Source organism: Dendrobates tinctorius, unplaced genomic scaffold, assembly GCF_039654945.1.
Source record: "Dendrobates tinctorius isolate UK_male_01 unplaced genomic scaffold, ASM3965494v1 ptg000145l, whole genome shotgun sequence".
NCBI lineage: Eukaryota > Metazoa > Chordata > Amphibia > Anura > Dendrobatidae > Dendrobates > Dendrobates tinctorius.
Genome location: NW_027361812.1, coordinates 15,807,831 through 15,831,561, shown reverse-complemented (window position 1 = coordinate 15,831,561; position 23,731 = coordinate 15,807,831). Strand labels below are relative to the sequence as shown.

The window sequence follows — 23,731 nt, the reverse complement described above, 5'->3', positions numbered from 1 at the left end:
TGTGTGTGTCTGTATATATATATATATATATGTGTGTGTCTGTATATATATATGTGTGTGTCTGTATATATATGTGTGTGTCTGTATATATATATGTGTGTGTGTGTGTGTGTCTGTATATATATATATGTGTGTCTGTATATATATATATATGTGTGTGTGTATGTGTGTATATATCTGTGTGTGTGTCTGTATATATATGTGTGTGTGTATTTATATATATATATGTGTCTGTATATATGTGTGTGTGTGTGTATTTATATATATATGTGTCTGTATATATGTGTGTGTGTATATATCTGTGTGTGTGTGTCTGTATATATATATGTGTGTGTGTGTATTTATATATATGTGTGTACAGTGTGTGTGCATACGTGTGAATCTCGTAGGTTGTTTGATTATGTATGTATCTAGATTATATAGGCATTTTGTGTACGCATGTGTGAATATACATATATATATGTGTGTGTGTTTGCATATATATGTGTGTGTTTGCGTATATTTCTGTGTGTGTATAAATATATATATATATGTATAAATGTATATGAGTGTGTATATATATATCTATCTGTGTGTATATATATCTGTGTGTGTGGGTGTGTATGTTTATATATATGTGTGTGTATACATATATATATATTTATTGTTTTATCTTGTGTATATCAGTCTATGTACAGTATGTAGATATGTGTGTATGTGTATATATGTGTGTTTCTGTATATTATATATATGTATATATATATATATAGATATAAGTGTGCATATATATACACACATATGAGTGTGTCTGCATTATATATATGTGTGTATATATATTGTGTGTGGGTGTGTATGTAGTATAGACACATATACATATTGTGTGCATATGCACATATATACACACACATATACACAGGCATATCTGCATGCATATACACATATATGATTTTTTATTTTTTTTATTTTGTATTTTTTTATTTGAGACCTATATTCCCTAAGTTACCAGTTACCATTACTCACATTATAATAATTTAGAGTATTTTTATGATTGTTTTCATTGACACTATGTTCATTGTTATACAGCCTCCCCCCCATTCCACTCTCCACCACCACCACATATGTTGTGGTTGATCCCTATTTCATTCTTTGCTTGGCTGATTTATAATTACAATGTTTGAAATTGGGATCTACGAGTTTAGTAAATTGAAAGAGTCTAATGAGATGACAAAAATTAAGAGCTAAAGAACAGGTCAGTGCTGTAATGAGTTTATTATTCCACCCAGCTAAAGTCACCTTGTTTGTTAAAATGACAACATCTCATTATCCAGATGGAATAACTCTGTACATGTTCCATTTATTAATACTAATACTAGGGATGACTCCACTCCAGCTGCACTGCATGGGCAGTGGTACTGCTCTGAAGCTGCTATTCCTAATGGCCACTATTTGTGAAAGTTACAAAAAAAAGCAATATTTTTTCAGGGTTGAAGAGAAACCCGGATGCTGAAGGATTTTACGATCTTTTTCCTGTGACCAACAAAGCGAAATGGTGGCTGTAAAGCCATAAAGATGGGAACAGACGTATTCAGGGGTCGTTTATTGCCCTGGTATAACACCAGCAGTCCCCCGAGTGCAGCAACTACACAAAATAAAGTTTTCCCCAAATAAAGGACCATTTGAGGCTGAGATGATACAAGCAGAGTGCGGGATCTATAGATTCCCCAATGCAACAAACAAGGTTTGTAATATATCTGCATCTTTGTAATTGTGGGTTGGATCTATGAAATAGACATGAGTTGTGGTAGGGGCACAGTCCTTGTACTTTTATTTATTACTGCCTCATGGCTTGGTAAAAAAAAAATACCTGTATTAATGGTAGGACAAAGCAGTAAAGAAAGAAACAGCTGAGGAACAGGTTTCACCCACAACAGATGTTTAAGTAACCTAATGGCAGCGAATATAATATGTATAGTAGAATACTTGTAGGTGTGTGTGTGTCTATGTATGGCCATGAATGTGCATATATATATATATATATATATATTATAAACACATATGGATAGATAGATGGATAGATAGATTGATACATTAGTGATATTTTTTAGCTCTTGTTGGTTTATTGTGATTGTGGTTGCATCTTGTTGACATGTTTCTATTAGTTTTTAGTTTGAGTCACTTGGCTATAAACCCGAATGTCTTCATTTATTGCACACTTATCATCTTATCTTTTATTTATTGTACAGTATGATTTGTCTTCCCTGCAATGCCAGACTAACCCCCCAGACTCTCAGTCTGCATCTACCATTTATGATTATTTATAAAGATATTTATTTCTCTTTTCTACACAGAATAGAAGCCCCCTTTTTGTGTTGTGAATGTTAGAAAAGTGCAGGCATTATTTTAGGTAGGGGAAAGGACTTGGGTGCTGTGGAGGAAGCAGCTCTTGGCTATAATAATGGCGCTTCCTTCTCTCACAAGAGAAAGTTAAGTGTTTTATTACATCTATAAGCAAAGGGCAAGGCTTAAAGCTCTGCTCGATTTATGGGGAGTAGAAAACTGGCTACTAGCACATGGAACTTCCAGCAACAAAGGGAAACCGTGATTTTCATTATTTCATTTCAGCAAATTGGAAGAAAACAAAAAAAAAGTTTCATGCCCCTGAAAACCCTGAGAATTTTAGTTTCTCCTCCTACTGTGCTCACTGAGATATTTATATATTTATTCCTTACTATAAACTTGAGCATTGCCTCCAATCCGGTTCTGCATGTTATTGCCTTCGAGGTATATAATATGCACCATATATCTATTATGTACAGTCAGCATATTGTCAAGAAACAGATGTGTGTGGAGCAGCCCCAGTGTTCTGCACCCCTGACTTAAGGCTGTGTCTCCTAATGTTCCCTTAAAGGTAATTATATACAATCGCTGACTACAGTACACAAAGTACTCAAATATTCTGGATATGCAGGTAAGGTGTGTGTGTATATATATATATATGTGTGTGTGTGTGTGCGTGTTTTCACTTCTTCCCCTCTCCACTAGCATAGCACTGAATAATGATGGCGTTTGTACCATAAGTTCTTTAATTATCAGAATGATTAACTGGTGGAAAATAACATGTAAAATAATTGCCTCTACACACGTGTTTTCTATATCCTTTCCAATTAAAGAAAGGAAACGGCGGCAGGGACTTTAAGGGGACTTATAACTTGGAGGACTCAAGTTCCTTGAAGGTTTCAGCACTTTCAACTCAATGTATTTGGTCACATTACTAATGAGCAAAGGACTGCATGTGATTATTTGTTAGAAGTAATAGCACAATGCATAAGAAAGGATATAACTGTGTTTATATGTAGTGTAGCTTACTGGATGGTAAATGTGTGGGTTTGGTGTTTTATCTATCTATCTCTCTCTCTATCTATCTATCTATCTATCTCTATCTATTTCTCTCTATCTCTATCTATCTATCTATATCTCTCTATCTAACTATCTATCTATATTTAGCATCCATTTATCTACCTGGATATTTCTTTATATAGGTATCTATCATACTATTTAGACATAAATGCACAGATATAAAGGATGCATTTATTGTACAGTTTTCTGTACACAATAAATTGTAAACTGTATCTATAAAAGTTCCTGTAATTAATGCTGAATTGTATTTTACTGGACATCAAATACTTGGGTTATAAACACTAAGCACCTTTGTTTTCATGTTTTTAATTTCTATGAGTAATTTACAACCTCTCAGCGTTCATTGCATTTACTTATTTATTACCTAGTTGTTAAAGCTACAGACTATTGTCCGGGATCACTACTACCTGCTTATTAATATGATAATAGAACTCGGGATATATAAACTGTCAAGTAATGTCCAGTGTATTTTCTGGAACACATTGGTTTTGGGAAGAGAATACATCGTGTATGGAATATGATGCATTGATTTAATCAGCCGGTTGCTCTCCAATGTAATTTTCTTAAGTGTTTTTGGGCTCCAAAAGTGAAAAATAGCCTCGGGAAAATGTAATAGACTATTGTCTTATTAAAGACGAGAGGAAGGAGTTAAATGTACAAATTATACTAATTTTACCAAATTTTCACCGACATTTTATAATACCCATTGTGTAAATAATTGTAAAGAATAAGCACGTTCACTTTTACAATGTAGCCAAGGAGGGAAAAAAAGGCTTCACTAGATCCAACACACATGATGGGTATCTGCCATGTGTTTCCCACAAACTTTCCAAATGCTGCAATAAACAGACTCCAGTGAAGTCTGTCTATCTATCTATCTATCTATCTATCTATCTATCTATCTATCATCTATGTATCTAACTCTCTATTATCTATCTATCTATCTATCTATCTATCTATCTATCTATCTATCTATCTCTAGCTATCATCTATGTATCTAACTCTCTTATCTATCTATCTATTATCCATTATCTATCCATCTATCATCTATGTATCTATCTATTATCTATTTATCTCTCTAATCTATCTATCTATCTATCTATCTATCTATCATCCTTTGCCTCTTGAATTGTATTAATAGAAACATGCTAACCATGATCGCTGTACAATAATGTCGTACATCAATGTAGAATACCTGATACATGGCATTGTTTTTTATCTGTATGCATTCAACAGAGTACAAATTTAATTTGTTAAAATATGTAATAATTCAAATTTCAAATTTGTAACTTATAGTATGTAAAACCTTTTTTTTTCTTTTATCACAGATGATAAATGTTACATCAACTGAAACATGAAGATCTGCTGAAAATTATACCAATCACTGTATTTGGATTTTTATCTTTGCGGATTACAACCAAGAATTGTTAATTCACTGTACTCCATCCACTATTTCTGTTATTTGTTTATGCATCATAAGAAACTTCAAATTGACTTGACAAATAAGTCTGTGATGGCAATAGACAGATTAGATAAATCGATAAATATTTTGCATAGATAACAGATAGATAAGATAGATAGATAGATAGATAGATAGATAGATAGATAGATAGATTGATTGGAAACGAAACAAAGTTACAATGGGCTTATCAATAATCAACATTTGTGCACTCCTTTGGTGTGCTGTCTCCAGCTTTTGCATTTGTTATTTAGATAGAAAGATAGTTAGATAGATGTAGTTAGAATTCATAGTTCGCAGCATGCCATACACGTGGCACATATTCTACAGGTAAAATAATTGCTTTTGCTTTTTGTGTGCTCAGAATATGAAAACAACTTTTTGGATACTATGTGACCAGCATAATTTCTCATATTGATTCCTCATTTGAGGTTCAGAGTGACAAAGCAGCATTATTATTATTATTATTATTATTATTATTATTATTATAAACTCACAATCTGTAATCCTTCATATTCTGCTTTTGATATCACTAGGGGTCAATGTCTGATATCAGATTACAAGGAAAGATCAAGATCCAGTGACAGGTTCGATGGCTGTACATACTTGATAAATAAAAAAAATGGTAACTCATACCTTTATGTCTCTTGTAATTATTTCCTTGCATAGATAAGAACATTCTATCTATTCCACCTTAACATTCATTCATTGGCTGATGGTCTTTAACTTTTTGGGAGCACATTTCAATAAAACCTTCTACCATGTGTACCTTGAAATGTAAACCATATTCTAAAAGTTCAAGCACAGCACACAATTGAATTCTAAAAATGTACAAAATTCTTATTAAGCCACACAAGCATTCCACAGAGCCATCAGATAACAATGCTCCTGACCAGAGCAGAGCGAGAGCTGGTTTAGCAGCATTTGGTCACTTGGGGGCAGTATATAAACAAACAAACAACAAGCCAATAGGAACAAGCCACAAGCCACATAAAGAGCAAACTGGGATGTCACTGACTTGCAGTGCAATTCCTTATAGGGCATATGAGAATATATATATATATATATATATATATATATATATTAGATAGATAGATAGATAGATATGGGATAGATAGATAGATAGATAGATAGATAGATAGATAGATAGATAGATAGATAGATAGATATGGGATGGAGAGATAGATAGATAGACTGATAGATAGGATAAAGAAAGAAAGAAAGAAAGAAAGAAAGAAAGAAAGAAAGAAAGAAAGAAAGAAAGAAAAAAGGAAACAGCACAGTACTTAGCTTCGGGTGCTCGGCCCCTGGCAGAAAGTCCTATTTTCAGCCACAATTTCAATATTCATTCTAAAAAAAGGCAGCACTCCATAGTAACTTTTTTTCTAAGTGGTAGGTGAGTTTTACTCAGCCCACATATCAAGGCAACGTTTCGGCTCAACTGGGCCTTTCTCAAGTGGGCTGAATAAAACTCACCTACCACGTTGAAAAAAGTTACTATGGAGTGCTGCCTTTTGTTTTGAATGAATAGATAGATAGATAGATAGATAGATAGAGAGATAGACAGATAGATAGATAGATAGATATGGGATAGATAGATAGATAGATAGATGGATGGATAGATAGATAGATAGATAGATAGATGGATGGATGGATGGATGGATAGATAGATAGATAGATAGATAGATAGATAGATAGATAGATAGATAGATGGATGGATGGATGGATGGATGGATGGATAGATAGATAGATAGATAGATAGATAGATAGATAGATAGATAGATAGATAGATAGATCTGTATGACCGTATCCCACATAATCCCAGTCGCCACATGCAGTTTGGCCCCTCTATTATCTGGTCATATTATGATCCTGGTGTAATATAAGTAGCAGACCTGCACTCACATCCTGCACAGCCCACATCCCATTGAACTCATTCTTTTTCATTGTGTTCTTTTTTATTGTTATTACTGTATTTATACAATTTAAACTACGACTGTAAATTTAATAAGCGGATTTAAGCAAGGAAATAATCCCGAGAATCTCTCCAATCAATCCCGGCGGTGAACAGGCGCAGCACTGCTCCACTCTCTTATTAGCTTACCACTCACTCCAATAAATACCCGGTGATTTTTGTAGCTGAGCGTTTTACTGCCGCCTCAAAGAGCAAAATGAACAAATATATCGAGAGGGCATAAAATATTCATAGACACCAAGAATATTTAACACCAAATTGTGTTTTCTATCTGTAAGAAGATTCCGGCTGGAATGGCTGCACTAACTATAAAAACGCCAGCAGTGTGAGGACAGCTTCAATACTCCCTCTGCTTATTATATAGCACAGCAATGTCAATCATTCCACATGGAAAGTGATCACAGATCCAAGGAAAAGGCGAGAGTCTGCCTCATCTACCGCACCGACGGCTAGACCACTGTGCAGACACAGCGATAGATACAAGATGGATGGATAATAGATAGATAGAGCTCAACATATTGTCAAGATTCATAAACAAAATAGTGTAAAACATGAGAACATTGCACATGTCAGCATTAAAAAAATATTCACAAATCACAGAAAAAAATGCATTAACATATTCAACAACGATATTAAAACCAATATTCGATTTAAATTTCATTTAAATATTCACCTATTAGATCCTAAAATGTAATTAATAATATACTATATATAGGTTATGCCATGGGATTACAGTTATTTTTATTATATTTTTTTCTGTTATTTTTATTCTATCATTCAGTGTCTGCACACTTTTTTATTTTTCATTTGTCTTTTATTTTCTTCATGTTGTAAACACTTAAATCTGCTTATCATGTGAGTGAATGCAGACATAATGGAAGAAAGTGTCTCTGTGCCTTGGTTTGGGCCTGGCTTTATTGCCCTCATTTACTCTTCCTGTTGGCTGTGTGGTAAAGCAGCTCATTTATTTCAATCGAGTTTTATTTGTAAAACTGGGAACAATGAATAAATCACCATTACACTCCTGATATAAAATGTTTCTGTCTGATGCAGGTTTATGAGGGATGGGCCCTGGCTGAGCTCAAAGGGAAATCGATACATTGAAATAATGTTTGGGGGATTGAAAGACGAGCAGGCCTCACATTATCCAGAGAAGAGACCTGCAATTACAATAATATATGAAGCAGGGGAATATATGATGAAGCTTATATATCCTCAGTGTCCAACGTCAGGGTGACCATACAGTATATAGTCCCATACAATGCTGCAAAAAGCAGGACAATAGCCAACCCAGCAAAGCTGGGGGATTCCATTAATTTCCAGGCCCCACCAGTCAGAAACACTCATGATACACAACAGTCACAAAGCTGGATTTTGACACAGGTCAGTGTATATATATATATATATATATATATATATATATATATATATATATATATATATTCTCTATCCCTCCATCGTTTCATCTGAACTGTATATATATATTCTCTATCTCTCCATCGTGTCATCTGAACTGTGTGCATGCATATATGTATGTATATATATAATTTATGCGTTTATTATATATGTATACATATAAATATATACACATATATAGATATATATATGCAGCTATCCATAATATATATATAGTTCCAAATACACAATGGAGGGATAGAGAAAACATGATACACGTGTTTATCTAAACTTTCATTGTTTAATCTAAACTACTTTATTTGATTCCTTTTCCCTACATCTGTGATCAAAAACTAAAAGGAGAGAGATTCCTATCCCTGATTAATTATACTGGTTCACTGCAAGTCCAGTGACTACAAACTACAATGAAAAAAAGCAAAAAAAAAAGCAAATAAAACCACATTCTCCTATTATCGGAAACAAAATCCGAACTTTAAACTTAACTCATCAAAATCAAGTAACCCAAGTCTGAGTTTTGGCATCTACAGAACAAATTGGCACCTGAGCACTCTGCGCATGCCCAGATTTCCCCCCCCCCCCCCCCCCCCTTCCCCTTCCCCAATACAAGTCAAATATTTCAGGAGGAAAAAAAAAAGTGAGCATTTCTCATTAAACATCTTCTTACATGTGGGGTTATTTTTTTTTCAAGCTTCCGACCTCAGTCCCTTAGTGGATTTTCTCTCTCTTTGGTTTGTTGCTGTTACATCACAGCCCTTCTCTCTCCCAGGCCTAGAGACCTCTCACAGAGCAGTCACATAAGAGACAGCCAGAAGAGACCGTCTCAGCCATAACAACAACAGCAGCGACAGAACTGTCTATAGGAACATCACATGGCATGAGTGCTTATACATATATATACAGCTATGTGCAGAAGTATACAGCCCCCATCTCTCTCTATACATTGCACCATCCACCCCAGCCCAGCATCGCCCGGCTCATCACATCCCCATTCCTTTACCTCCCATTGCTATGGATCATTAGTTAGAAAGTGCAGCCAATAAGAGAACACTTACCATGTTGTCTCTCTCTGTCCCCTCTCCCTTCTCTCTCCCTCTCTCTCCCTGTGTCTGATCCAGTGATGCTGCCTGTGTGGAGCTTCAAGAAAACATTACAAGGGAAAAAAAATAAATAAATAATAATAAAAAAAAAATAAGGTGGGGACAAAAGAGAGAGATCTTCCTGAGCAGAGGGAAAAAAATCTACTACTACTAATAATCAAATAAAGCTATATACAAGCCAGCGCTTCCTTATTCTCTGCTGCTCCAGAGGAGATGGAGTGGCTTTTGCCCCTAGGGGTGGAAAAGGGGGAGGCGACCAAGAGGTGCAGTAAATTCATTATTTCCAAAATGCCTCCAAGCCAGCAACAGTCCCCAAGACTGAGAAGGAAAAAGGAAGATCTGGATGAGTCTAGAATCTAGAACGTCTACAGAATACATGGAGCTCGGCTGATCCCCTGTCCCTGGCACTGGGAGGACTGGGATAAGGAGAAGCTCTGCGTATAAGAAACCACAATAAAAAGTTCACGTTCATGGAGAGTCCACATGACTTCCTGTGGCCAATCCAACTTGTGATTCAGTCGTAAACTTTTATGGCCCAGCTGTAAATTTTCTGCAAACAACCAAGAATGTGCTGCATTTTTGTGGCGTGTGCAAATGTCTTTCCTTGACGCCATATTTATCCATTATTTCATTATAGCTTCTTTTTTTTTTTCACTTTAGCTTCATCCTTATTAGGGTTCAAGCAGATTAATCCTGTGTGTATTTTTTTATTTTTGCCTCAGCTGGGGATAGGAGCTGAAAAGCGGATTTTATTTGATTATTTCAGAAGAGATCACAAAGGTTTCTAGTAGGCCAGAGATCCGAGCAGAAAGCTAATTTATCCCGATTATTAGGGGGATCAATATATAATTACACAGGTGCAGAGATGCCCGGTACCTCTATATACCAGGTATCTCTATAATATTATTGACATAAGCAGAGAGGCCTGGAAAAAATGCGAGTGGAATGACTCCCTTCAGATTCACTTTTTTATTTATTTTTATTATTTTATTCATTGCTATTAATATTATTATTGTGTGTTATGTATGCAGCGTTCCCCCAAAGAGCAGAATAATCATATATGTTGTATACTAATGCAAGGTATATTTAAACCTATATACATTCCCTTACTCGCCAGATAAATTAGATTTTGACCAAATATGTACCATATCTATCTATATATTATCTATCTATCTATCTATCTATCTATATATTATCTATCTATCTATCTATTATCTATCTATCTATTATCTATCTATCTATCTATTTATTATCTATCTATCTATCTATTTATCTATCTTCTATCTATCTATTTATTTATCTATCTATCTATCTTCTATCTATCTATTATCTATTTATCTGTCTATCTATTATCTATCTATCTATCTAACTATTATCTATCTATTTATTAATCTATTTTCTATCTATCCTCTGTCTGCTCAGTGCACACGCAGATTTTAAAATATCTATGTACACATATCACTATATACTATATACAGTGTCTCCGACACACAGACATTTCTGCAGCTTTTCTAGATCTAATTGTCTTCTTCCCCATAGCTGTGACATATAGTCATGCATTTTTCATAGGCCATAAACTAGGTACAAAGGAAGCATAGCAGCCTACATTACCTAAATCTGATATTTCAAGTATAAATTCAGGATATCTTCAAAGTAAGGCCACGGTCACACGGTCAGTATTTGGTCAGTATTTCACATCAGTATTTACAAGCCAAAACCAGGTGAGAAACAATCAGAGGAAAAGTAGAATAGAAACTCGTCACCAATTCTGTATCTTTTACCTGCTCCTGGTTTTGGCTTACAAATACTGATGTGAAATACTGACCAAATACTGAACGTGTGAACGGGGCCTAAGTGATCAAATCTACATCTCCCCTCCATTGATAACAAAAATAACCATATGTATGAACAGAGATTGGATATAAAATGTAATGAAATCTGGGTTCATGTGCTGATAGATTGCAGCATCTCGCTTGATTTGGTGAGGACAGGATTTAATAAAAAATAATACCAGTATATGTGAGTGTTCTGTTTGTATTATGTATATATTAATATATGATTTTGAGAGCATATGCGTGTATGTATATATATATATATATGTGTGTGTGTGTGTGTTAGTGTTTCGTGTACAAAATTAAAAAAAAAGGCTGCATTTCAAAATTTCAATTGAGAATACTTTTTTTGTCCCAAATATATGTAGATAAAATATATGCATATAATCTTGGGGGAATGGGGGGTTGAGGGGAAATGTCTACTTTTTTTTGTTGTTGTCAGTTTCTTTGTTTGTTTATTTCTTGTTTTTTTTTTATTTTTGTTTTTACTTCCTGAGAAATGGAAGCAGTGATTTTGTGCTCTCCCTAATCGTCGAGGCAACAATGGGAGCGAAGTGGCATTAGCGCCGGATGAAGGAAATACTTTCTTTTATTCTCGTTTTACAAACCACCAATAAATTTTATAACAGGTAGTTAAAAGTTACAACAAGAGGAAGCGTCCTAAATCAAAACCAGCTTTTATGTCTCCACACTACACTCAGTTTTACAAGCTCTGACTACCAGGACCGAAATATCCAGTCGCCTCTCCCCTTTATAAGAGCAGCCTATCTATTTTTAGGAGCCATCTACCAGCGCCATTTGTACGGAGATGGCGGCCATAAATACCACCGAGCAAGTGTCTAAACACAAGGAAATATCAAATTAGGGGGAATTTAAAATCCTCTGTATTGCATACAATATATATATATATAAATGTGTGTGTCAGTGTGTCTCTATACATATGTATGTGAGACACACGAGACCATGGGTTTGCTGTTTCATCGTTATAAATACTAATCTTTGTCTTGTGTCATAAAATGGCTTTCAAACACATTACTCAAAAATTTTTGTTAAATGGGGATATTTTTCAAGCAGAAAATTTTTGAGAGGTGTCACTAGATTTTTTTTATATATATTCTATCTATCTATCTATCTATCTATCTATCTATCTATCTATCTATCTATCTATCTATCTATCTATCTATGAAGCTACCCAAGCAGGTAGGCAGTGCCAGCCCATAGGTGGTAATCCAACATCCTGGCTACATAGAAATACAAAAAAAAAATGTAAAAAAAAAAAATGTAGGCAGCAGTTCAAGCAACTTTCTATTCAAAAAAACAGCAACCCTTTTTATTGGCATATGTGTACAGTGACTCTGACTAAAATTACAACACTTTTTGCAGTGTTGTATTGCTGCCTATGTTTTCTGTCTGTCTGTCCATCTCTCTATCTGATTGTTTGTCTATCTATCTATTTATCCATTTGTCTATCTATCTAATATCTATTTATCTATCTTCTTTCTATTTAATATCTATCTATCTATGGATCTATTTTTCTATGATCTCTCTATATTTTTTATCTATCTAAAGATCTTTCTGTTTACTTATCTATGTATCTATTTATTTAACTGGGTATTATTTCTCTCTCTCTCTCTCTCTCTCTCTCTATATATATGTGTGTGTGTGTGTAGATAGATAGGTAAATATAGATAGATGATAGATAGATAGATAGATAGATAGATAGATAGATAGATAGATAGATAGAGAGATACAAAAAAAATTGATGAAGGCAGCACACCTTTAGAAATGTCATGTGCAGTTTATTGGCCCATGTGCAAAGTTTTGGTCCCAAGAGTAAACCTTTCTTCACACTTGGGACCGAAACGTTGGACATGGGACAATAAACTGCACATGACATTTCTAAAGGTGTGCTGCATTCATCATTTTTTTTTGTATCTATTGTAAAGGTTTGGTACATGCCTGGAAGGCTTTTAGTACCCTATTATATTTTTTGTGCTGTTTATTATTTTTATTTTTAGATAGTTAGATAGATATATAAATCGATAGATAATAGATAGACAGATAGATAGATAGATAGATAGATAGATAGATAGATAGATAGATAGATAGATAGATAGTAGGGTTTTCCTATTATCATAGTTTTGTCACTATTTCATACATACACGCCATTATGGTCATTTCCAGCCTGCAGGACACAGTGTAGATTGTGTTATCAGACTTTTATAGCCTCCATATAACGCTTATGTTTCCTTGTTTCAAATTTTAAATTAAATGAATATGAACAGTGCTCTCGCTTAGCTTTCACATGAATTATTGCCTTCTTTTCTTAAATGAGTCTAGAAGAAAATTTAGATTGGTTAATATAAGAAAAAGCGCTGACAGAATTCCTCTCGCCTCCTTCAGGCGTGTTATGGGCGCCCATTGCCAGTCATCAATAGGCAGCACTGATCATTTGCAGACAGGCCTTGGTGAACAGGCACATTATACCCAAATTACTTTTTTTCTATCCATAGAACATTACAGATGCTAGAAGAATTTAAGCAAATAAACACAATCTAATTTTTATTTTGGTGCTGTTGACTTTACAAAAAAAAAATCGCATAATATCATCAATATTTCTATGACCAATCTATAGGGCATATAGAGCATATATAGCCTATGTGGTAGATTTATATGGACCATGCACATAACTTTACATCTCATATTCATTACAGTATCGATTATGATGCAAAACATACACTACAGACACCCCCTGCAACTAGCAATAATCAAGCACTTGTCACACATCATAGTGTTGTTACCAAATATTACCCTAACATCAAGAGAGAAGCAAAAGGTTCTGTGACTGCAGAAACAGGGATATTTCTTCTTCATAATATTGCTATTGCGCTACATAGATTAATATGAGACTAACGACAACAAATATCACTCTTGGATTGTATAGCTTCATATGATGATAGTCTGGATTTACTCTACTACTTATGGTTGTATAGAAATGTTTTAACAATATTTATTTCATTTAAACTCATACAGACTTATGCATAAAAAATACATGCTTCATGTGTGTAGAAAAGAGCCTCAGTGCTACCAATACTGGAGAAGCAATCGATGATAATTGGCTGCATCGATTATATATAGATTGACAATAATAATACTCAGGTTCTAAAAAAAATCTTCACAAATAGATATATTTAAATAAATTATTAAAAAAAATTCTAACAAGATTTTTTCTTTTGCTGGACGAAAACTGATGTAAACAGAAGAGATTCTTGTTTCAATCAAGTAGCAGTCTTCAGAATGCCAAATTAATCTAATCAGGTAGATAAAACCCGAATTTCTTATAATATATATATATATATATATATATATATATATATGGGTGTGAAAGAGATGAAGAGATCTATATATATATATATATATATATATACACACACAAAAAGAGAGACTGACACACACATGCAGAAAGACAGAACAACTATATGTGCACTATAAACAGATAGCTAGAAGGATTAGAAGGATATAAGTATATATAAAATATAGTATAAATAGGTAGATACATAATAAATAAATAGATATTGGATAGATAGATAGATAATAAACAGATAGATACATAATATATAAATAGACAGATAAATATAGTATAGATAGATTGATAATAGATAGATAGATAGATAGATAGATAAACAGGGAAAAGGAAAGCTGCACTTCATATAGTTTAAGGTGAAAAAAGTGGACTCACACTGAGCCTTTTTCAAGTGTAAAGTCCTGTTTATGGACTTTTTTGGCAAGTATTTGATGAATTGCTGGGGAGGCCTGTGCACTCGAAGTTATAATATTGTTCTGTTCCATTTTCTTATGTGTAGATAGATAGATAGATAGATAGATAGATATGATAGATAGGTAGTAGATATATAGAGATAGACAGCTAGATAGATAGATAGATAGATAGATACAGACAGATAGATAACATAAAAAAGATTGAGACAGCACACCATGTTACAGTTGAAAAAAGGTGCTCTTTAATAGCTCATATGGTGACGTTTCGGTCCTAGGTGTGGACCTTTCTCTTGAGAAAGGTCCACACCTAGGACCGAAACATCACCATATGAGCTATTAAAGAACACCTTTTTTCAACTGTAACATGGTGTGCTGACTCAATCTTTTTTTATGTTCTTCACAAAAACTGGTATATGCCTGTGAGGCTTTGCGCCCTATTTCTAACTGTGCTGTTCTCCTATTATTTTAGATAGATAGATAGATAGATAGAGATAGATAGATAGATAGATAGATAGATAGATAGATAGAGAGATAGATAGATAGATAGATAGATAGAGAGAGAGAGATAGATAGATAGATAGATAGATAGATAGATAGATAGATAGATAGATAGAGGAGTTTTATAACACTTCAATACATTATTTATTAGTTCAGTAAAAGTAGTAAATGCAGCTGCATCCCTACTCCAGCAATTGTGTTTACTGCCTTTAGCATTAGTCCTTATTGCTGTGAGAGTGGAAATGTGTGTCACTTCCATAGTTTTGGAGGTGTAAACTGAGTGTCACCTTCAGGTACAATGAAGAAAGCAGTCTTGTGAAAATCCCCTCATCTGAGTTGCTTTCCTGGTTTAATGCCCATATGCCCAGGACACCTTCAGGAAATGACTGTCGCCTGGCTGTACATTTGCTGCAGCTTTTGGGAGCTGTTTTATGGTTTTATTTCCCTTCAGTTATTGCTTTACCACATGCCTGCTGTCTCTCGTGCTGAACAAGTCTGGATGATGCTTGGTCAGGTTCTTTAACTTTTTTTTTGTTCGGAGGATCGCAAAAGCTTCCGGTTAGTGTTGTATTGCAGAAAGAAAGATATATAGATAATAAGGTCTATCTATTCTTTATCTATGTGTGTTTATAGAGATTGCAACCTATTCTCAATGTTTCTGTCCTGATTAAATTGCACAATATTATAAATAACTGAAGGTTATGTAGGTAGGTATAACAAAAAAAAACCCACTGAAAAACACGTGTGCCTCTATATATATATAATGTCGGGGGAAACACATAATTCACTGATCCTTGCTCTGTTCACAACTTAATTTTTATTCATATGCTCAACTTTTTCTTCATGTATGGATTTATGTATACATGTTTGTATTTCAGTATCTATCTATCTATCTATCTATCCAATTTCTTTCTATATATCTATCTATGTCTGTATCTATCTATTATCTATCTATGTATTATCTATATATATCTATATATCTCCTATCTATCAATCTATCTATTATCTATCAATTATCTATTTATCTCTCTGTTATCTATCTCTGTTATCTATCTATCTCTCTATTATCTATCTATGCATTATCTATCTATCTCTCTATTATCTATCTATCTATTACCTATCTATCTATCTATCTATCTCTCTATTATCTATCTATCTATCTATTACCTATCTATCTATTATCTATCTATGTATTATCTATCTATCTATCTATCTATTATCTATCTATCTCTCTATTATCTTTCTATATAACTATCTATCTATCCATCTAACTAGCTATATTCTATTTACTCCATCCCTGATGTGCTAGGAATGTATAGAACATCACATAAAGAGTCAAGCTATCATTTTTAAAATCATGTTTATTCTCATTTTTAATTCTTATAATATCATTTCATGTTTCACGTATACAATACAAATGTTATTTTGTCCAGGAACAGGTTCATGGTTTAATCTGCTACATTCATAGGTTGAGAACACGTGTAACTAGGCTTATACAGAAATAAAACAAAGACTATTTCATTTTTTATTTTTATTTTTTTACGCTTTATTATTTTTTTTTTTATTTTTTTATTTTAATACCTCAAGCTCTTGCGTTAACAGATAAGGTCAAGACAAATAGGTAACTTTACATTCAGTGCAATTTAGTCCTAAACTACTGTAAAAGCACGATAAAAGAAACACAGTCATTAGATGTGCGTCCATGTAGGCAGTTTCAGTTGTTGGGATAAAGCAGCAAAAAAACAACATAAAAATTGCGTTACAAATACTTCCCGATAGCGTCTCCTTCTATAGGTAGTTATTATTATTCTCATCATCATTATTATAAGTTACATTGCAAGTCTCAGGTTGCATGGGCTACTCAGTAGCTTGCATGTTGGACATCATTGCCAGTCAATGGAAGTCTGACCATCTTCTGTTGGGGATGTATGTGTAGAAGTCCACCCCACATGTGGTACAGTTATTGCCTGATCCCTTTAGGTAGTACAAGGAGGATTGAAGTGCTCACACAGCTATGTTAAACCCATAACGTTACAAGATGGAAGATAAAATAAGAAATATCTGTGGCCTGTCATAACAGCTACATATTCGGATAGTTTTGTTTTGTTTTTTTTTAATTATGAGCCATGTGCACACACTCTGCTTCAGCTTGGGATCAAACCCCCTGTACTGATAAGTGTGACAGTGGCAGAGGTTGTCTAGAGCTATATGGACTGCATTATACTAAACGTTGACAAATACATAATACCAATAAAAAAAAAATCAAATTAACAAAGTAGGGTATGTGCTGCCCCCCTCTCCCCATACTTGAATACAGAACTTTGAATAAACACAGGTTACATTTCGAGGCCCTCAATGGTCCTCTAAACAATAGAATAGGTAGTTTTATTTCACATAAAAAGGAATTAATACTATTGTGGTTGAAAGAAATGTCAGTCTGCTGGAAATCATACCAGTGGTAATCCCTGTATGCTTCCTTCACTTTTATAAGTTATTAGCCTATTTCGTAGGACTTTGTAGGACATAAATAAGAATGTAATGTAAATGCCCCCTTTTTCCACATAAACCACAGCAAAAAAAATGCAATGTGAAGTCCTGACCAGAAGACAAGGCTGGAACGTGTGACAGGTAGTTCATGTTGTCCCCTCTGCCCCCCTACACCCCCCCCCCCCAATGTTCAAACAAGCATCATAAACTATTTTGGCTTTACTTGTATCATAAAACCAAAGTTTTAATGGAGAATTGAATACTTTCACACAAACAGACATTGCCATTCATACACAGGGAGTCTTATCCCCCAGCACAGGGTCAGGTCACTCTTTGCTCTCTTCCTTCTCCTCCTCTTCCTTCTCTTCTTCATCGTTCACTTCTTCCTCTGTCTTCTCTTCATCTCTAGATCCGGGGAGTTTATCTTTGTTGTTCTCCTTTTTCCATTTCATCCTCCTGTTCTGAAACCAGATTTTGACCTGCCTCTCAGTCAGTCCCAGGGCGTGGGAGACCTCAATCCTTCGTTTCCTCGTCAAGTAAGGGTTGAACAGGAATTCTTTCTCTAGCTCTAATGTCTGGTACCGGCTGTAAGTCTGCCTTCCACTGCGTCTTCCGGGGGCTGGGTACAGCAAAACAAAACACAGCCATTACTGCTTACCACCTCCAGGATCAGCTCCAGGAGAGCCTTGTGTGCATGCAGTCATCAGAAGCCCACCACATGGAAAATCAGACCCCCAACACCATATATGTACTGCAACGAGTGTATGATTAATATGCCAGCAGTCCTAGGCTGCAATATTGCTACCAAAAACTATAATATGCCAGCAGTCCTAAGCTGCAATATAGCTACCAAAAAGTATAATATGCCAGCAGTCCTAAGCTGCAATATTGCTACCAAAAACTATAATATGCCAGCAGTCCTAAGCTGCAATATTGCTACCAAAAACTATAATATGCCAGCAGTCCTAGGCTGCATTATTGCTACCAAAAAGTGTAATATGCCAGCAGTCCTAAGTTGCAATATAGCTACCAAAAAGTGTAATGTTCCAGCAGTCCTAGGCTGCAGTATAGCTACCAAAAACTATAATATGCCAGCAGTCCTAAGCTGCAATATTGCTACCAAAAACTATAATATGCCAGCAGTCCTAGGCTGCATTATTGCTACCAAAAAGTGTAATATGCCAGCAGTCCTAAGTTGCAATATAGCTACCAAAAAGTGTAATGTTCCAGCAGTCCTAGGCTGCAATATAGCTACCAAAAAGTGTAATGTCCCAGCAGTCCTAGGCTGCAATATAGCTACCAAAAACTATAATATGCCAGCAGTCCTAGGCTGCATTATTGCTACCAAAAAGTGTAATATGCCAGCAGTCCTAAGTTGCAATATAGCTACCAAAAAGTGTAATGTTCCAGCAGTCCTAGGCTGCAATATAGCTACCAAAAAGTGTAATGTCCCAGCAGTCCTAGGCTGCAATATAGCTACCAAAAACTATAATATGCCAGCAGTCCTAGGCTGCAATATTGCTACCAAAATGTATAATATGCCAGCAGTCCTAGGCTGCAATATTGCTACCAAAAACTATAATATGCCAGCAGTCCTAGGCTGCAATATAGCTACCAAAAAGTGTAATATGCCAGCAGTCCTAGGCTGCAATATTGCTACCAAAAACTATAATATGCCAGCAGTCCTAAGCTGCAATATTGCTACCAAAAAGTATAATGTGCCAGCAGTCCTAGGCTGCATTATGTCTACCAAAAAGTGTAATATGCCAGCAGTCCTAGGCTGCATTATTGCTACCAAAAACTATAATATGCCAGCAGTCCTAGGCTGCAATATAGCTATCAAAAAGTATAATATGCCAGCAGTCCTAGGCTGCAATATAGCTACCAAAAAGTATAATATGCCAGCAGTCCTAGGCTGCAATATAGCTACCAAAAAGTATAATATGTCAGCTGTCCTAGGCTGCAATATTGCTACCAAAAATTATAATATGCCAGCAGTCCTAGGCTGCAATATAGCTACCAAAAAGTATAATATGCCAGCAGTCCTAGGCTGCAATATAGCTACCAAAAAGTATAATATGCCTGCAGTCCTAGGCTGCAATATAGCTCCCAAAAAGTATAATATGCCAGCAGTCCTAGGCTGCAATATTGCTACCAAAAAGTGTAATATGCCAGCAGTCCTAGGCTACAATATTGCTACCAAAAAGTGTAATATGCCAGCAGTCCTAAGCTGCATTATTGCTACCAAAAAGTATAATATGCCAGCAGTCCTAGGCTGCAATATTGCTACCAAAAAGTGTAATATGCCAGCAGTCCTAGGCTACAATATTGCTACCAAAAAGTATAATATGCCAGCAGTCCTAGGCTGCAATACAGCTGCCAAAAAGTGTAATGTGCCAGCAGTCCTAGGCTGCAATATAGCTGCCAAAAAGTGTAATATGCCAGCAGTCCTAGGCTGCAATATAGCTACCAAAAAGTATAATATGCCAGCAGTCCTAGGCTGCAATATAGCTACCAAAAAGTGTAATATGCCAGCAATCCTAGGCTGCAATATTGCTACCAAAAAGTGTAATATGCCAGCAGTCCTAAGCTGCATTATTGCTACCAAAAAGTATAATATGCCAGCAGTCCTAGGCTACAATATTGCTACCAAAAAGTGTAATATGCCAGCAGTCCTAGGCTACAATATTGCTACCAAAAAGTGTAATATGCCAGCAGTCCTAAGCTGCATTATTGCTACCAAAAAGTATAATATGCCAGCAGTCCTAGGCTACAATATTGCTACCAAAAAGTGTAATATGCCAGCAGTCCTAAGCTGCATTATTGCTACCAAAAAGTATAATATGCCAGCAGTCCTAGGCTGCAATATTGCTACCAAAAAGTGTAATATGCCAGCAGTCCTAGGCTGCAATATAGCTGCCAAAAAGTGTAATGTGCCAGCAGTCCTAGGCTGCAATATAGCTACCAAAAAGTATAATATAACAGCAGTCCTAGGCTGCAATATTGCTACCAAAAAGTATAGTATGCCAGCAGTCCTAGGCTGCAATATAGCTATCAAAAAGTGTAATATAACAGCAATCCTAGGCTGCAATATTGCTACCAAAAAGTATAGTATGCCAGCAGTCCTAGGCTGCAATATTGCTACCAAAAAGTATAATATGCCAGCAGTCCTAAGCTCATTATTGCTACCAAAAAGTATAATATGCCAGCAGTCCTAGGCTGCAATATTGCTACCAAAAAGTATAATATGCCAGCAGTCCTAAGCTCATTATTGCTACCAAAAAGTATAATATGCCAGCAGTCCTAAGCTCATTATTGCTACCAAAAAGTATAATATGCCAGCAGTCCTAGGCTGCAATATTGCTGCCAAAAAGTACAATATGGCAGTAGTAGTGGGCTGCATTATAACCTTCAAAAAGTATGATATGCCAGCAGTCCTAGGTTGCATTACGTCTATCAGAACGTACTTTGGTAATGAAAAACGATGCTTGCTTCTAAAATAATAGCAATAATTCTAATAAAATAATGAGAATGATTTAAATAACAATAATGTTAATAGCAATAATAATACAAAAAAAAACTAATGCTGCTGCTACTGCAACTACTACTACTATAACTACTACTATTACCACTACTACTCTAAACAACAGTAGCAGGAGTCATTTGATTCATTGATAGTAGCAGTAGTAATAATAACAATAGTAGCAGCAATTATTAAAGAATAATGGTGCATGATATCCTTACAACGCATATAAAATCATGCATAGCATGTATTAACCCTTCCTCTGGTTATTTATAGAGCTGGAAAAAAAACATCAGTGTCTTCCATGTAATCTAATGTGGAAGAACACTATAAATCAAACCTGTAAACTTCACTTTTTACAATCAGAGGGAAGGTTTTAAAGACATCCTTTTAATTGCTTGCAATAATACACTAACATTATGGCATTCTCATAAACTCCAGCCTTTACACGTAGTCAAATGGCCTTACAATAAAAAAAGGAGCTGATATGGATTTCACAGCCTTCCCTGGACTGCCATGCACACATTAAAAGGAAAAGTAAGTTGAGGCAAGTTGTGCATTGTAACCCACTTTGTAAATACCCCATTTTCACCTCTTTTAACTTTGCAAGCCATTAAGATAAACTATATGGTTTTATGAAGGAGCTCTGCAGCAAGAGCAAAGCCAATAACCTCGTGGGAGCTGTATGCTGTTTTCCTCAAGGCAGGGCAATAAAAATAACTTAGTTCAAAAGACCTGCACTTAAAACACCTTGATCTTTTTTTTTCTATGTTGTATAACTAAACTGCTGCTGAATGGTGGAATGACCAGAAAAGCAAAATAAAAAGAGGTGTTGCAGCAGCTCCGGCCGACAAAAAAAAAATACAATTCTGAGCTATTGTTTTCTGATTCTATGGAAAGAAGGAGAAGCGTGCAGATAAAGAACACAACAAGACAAAATGCACAAAATACCAAATAACAGAAGGGGAAAAAAACAAACAAAAAGGATCCTAACCGTGAGGTCTCATCCAGGGGAACATAAGACTGGGAGACGAATTTTGATTTAAATGGCCTTGTCCTTCGCTAGAGCTAGTGTTAGAGGCCGATTTACAGTCGGGGTACTGCACCACGCTCGTCTCTTGCTGGGCACCGTACAGGGACTGCCTTGGCAGGGCGTCGTAGCCATAGAACTTGGAGGCGTCTCCGTGGCACGTCAGGGCGCAGGGATTCTGCTGGTAGCCAGTGTTGGAGATGCTGGAGGTGCCGTGGTGGAAGAACTCCTGGACGTGGTGGGAAGGGTGCTGGAAGCCTGGGGCAGTGGTGCCCGGTCCATACACCAGGGCATGGCTCCTACTCACACTCTGTGGGAACCGACAGTCGTAGTAAGTTGGCTCCAGGGACTCACCTCCTTTGTACTTGGAGAACAGGGGGTTCACAAAATAGGAACTCATGGCTCTTGCATTAAAGACAGATGTAGCACCCCCCCTCCTTACAATAAAAAAAAAGAGAGATCAAAATAGCAAACAATACAAGTCTTTAATTCTGGGAGAGATCAATGGAGCACTGTCCCCTGGGCTTGTCTTAAAGTCCTGTTTTTGTTTGTGCTGAGGAGGGGGGTCCTTAGGAGGCTCTCACAGGCGTCTCATAGTGCTGGAGTGTCTCTGGGCTCTTTGGATCTTCCTGTAGTGCTGTCGGTAGGTAGAGCTCTCTCTTGTCAGCTCCTCTATACTGTTCCTTCCCTTAACACCACAGGCAAATTCCTTAAAATCCCGCTGGTGAAGCTTTCACACGCGATTTGTATCCATCAATCCTCTCCTGCAAGACAGGCTGGAAAGAAATGACAAGGATTTGGGGGGGATCGGATGGACGTGGAACACACCAGCCTTCAGAAAAAAAAAATATCAAATGAATGAGGGAGGGTTATGAAAGGTGCGCATTAATATCTTTAGGTGCTCTTTTTTTTTCCAAGCCAGCCTCTTCACTGATGTGGGAAAATACATGCGCCGTGGGGTCAACCTAGGTTACCTCCACAGGTACAATATTTAGGGTGCCTGGGCGAGGAGCACAGAGGCTCCTGTGCAGGGAGAGCTTTATTCCTTATTGCAACATGACATATTCCCCTTTAGTAATAAAGATCCAGCCAAGTAGCCCAGTATGACGTCACTGGCCTCCTGCTCCCCCTCTGACGTCTCCTCTGCTCCTCTCTCACCAGCCCTATTGGAATTAAGAAAACATTTAATGTCTGGGTAAATACAAATGTTACAGGGGAACCGAGGGGATCGCGCAGGCAAT

The 23,731-nt window shown here is 35.9% G+C and overlaps 2 protein-coding genes and 1 long non-coding RNA gene across 6 annotated transcripts in view; 1 reads left to right on the top strand and 2 right to left on the bottom strand.

The window, feature by feature from the left end:
• Positions 1 to 9,771, bottom strand: part of HOXC4 (homeobox C4) — a 108,218-nt gene extending 98,447 nt beyond the window's left edge. For all 4 annotated transcript variants that reach the window (XR_012220400.1, XR_012220401.1, XR_012220399.1 and 1 more), the window contains exon 1: positions 9,299 to 9,771. The gene's annotated coding sequence lies outside the window, so the exon portion shown is untranslated. The remainder of the gene's footprint in view (positions 1 to 9,298) is intronic.
• Positions 78 to 5,490, top strand: LOC141049636 (uncharacterized). The gene is made up of 2 exons (XR_012220403.1): positions 78 to 1,717; positions 4,725 to 5,490. It is a non-coding gene; the product is annotated as an uncharacterized lncRNA (long non-coding RNA).
• Positions 9,772 to 16,793: 7,022 nt separating the features above from the next.
• HOXC8 (homeobox C8) lies at positions 16,794 to 23,471 on the bottom strand. The gene is made up of 2 exons (XM_073546242.1): positions 22,455 to 23,471; positions 16,794 to 18,556 (listed from the first exon to the last, which is right to left on the bottom strand). The coding sequence occupies exons 1-2, from the start codon at positions 22,888 to 22,890 to the stop codon at positions 18,264 to 18,266; spliced, it is 729 nt and encodes a 242-aa protein (XP_073402343.1). The 5' UTR covers positions 22,891 to 23,471; the 3' UTR covers positions 16,794 to 18,263.
• Between the last annotated feature and the right edge of the window lie 260 nt (positions 23,472 to 23,731).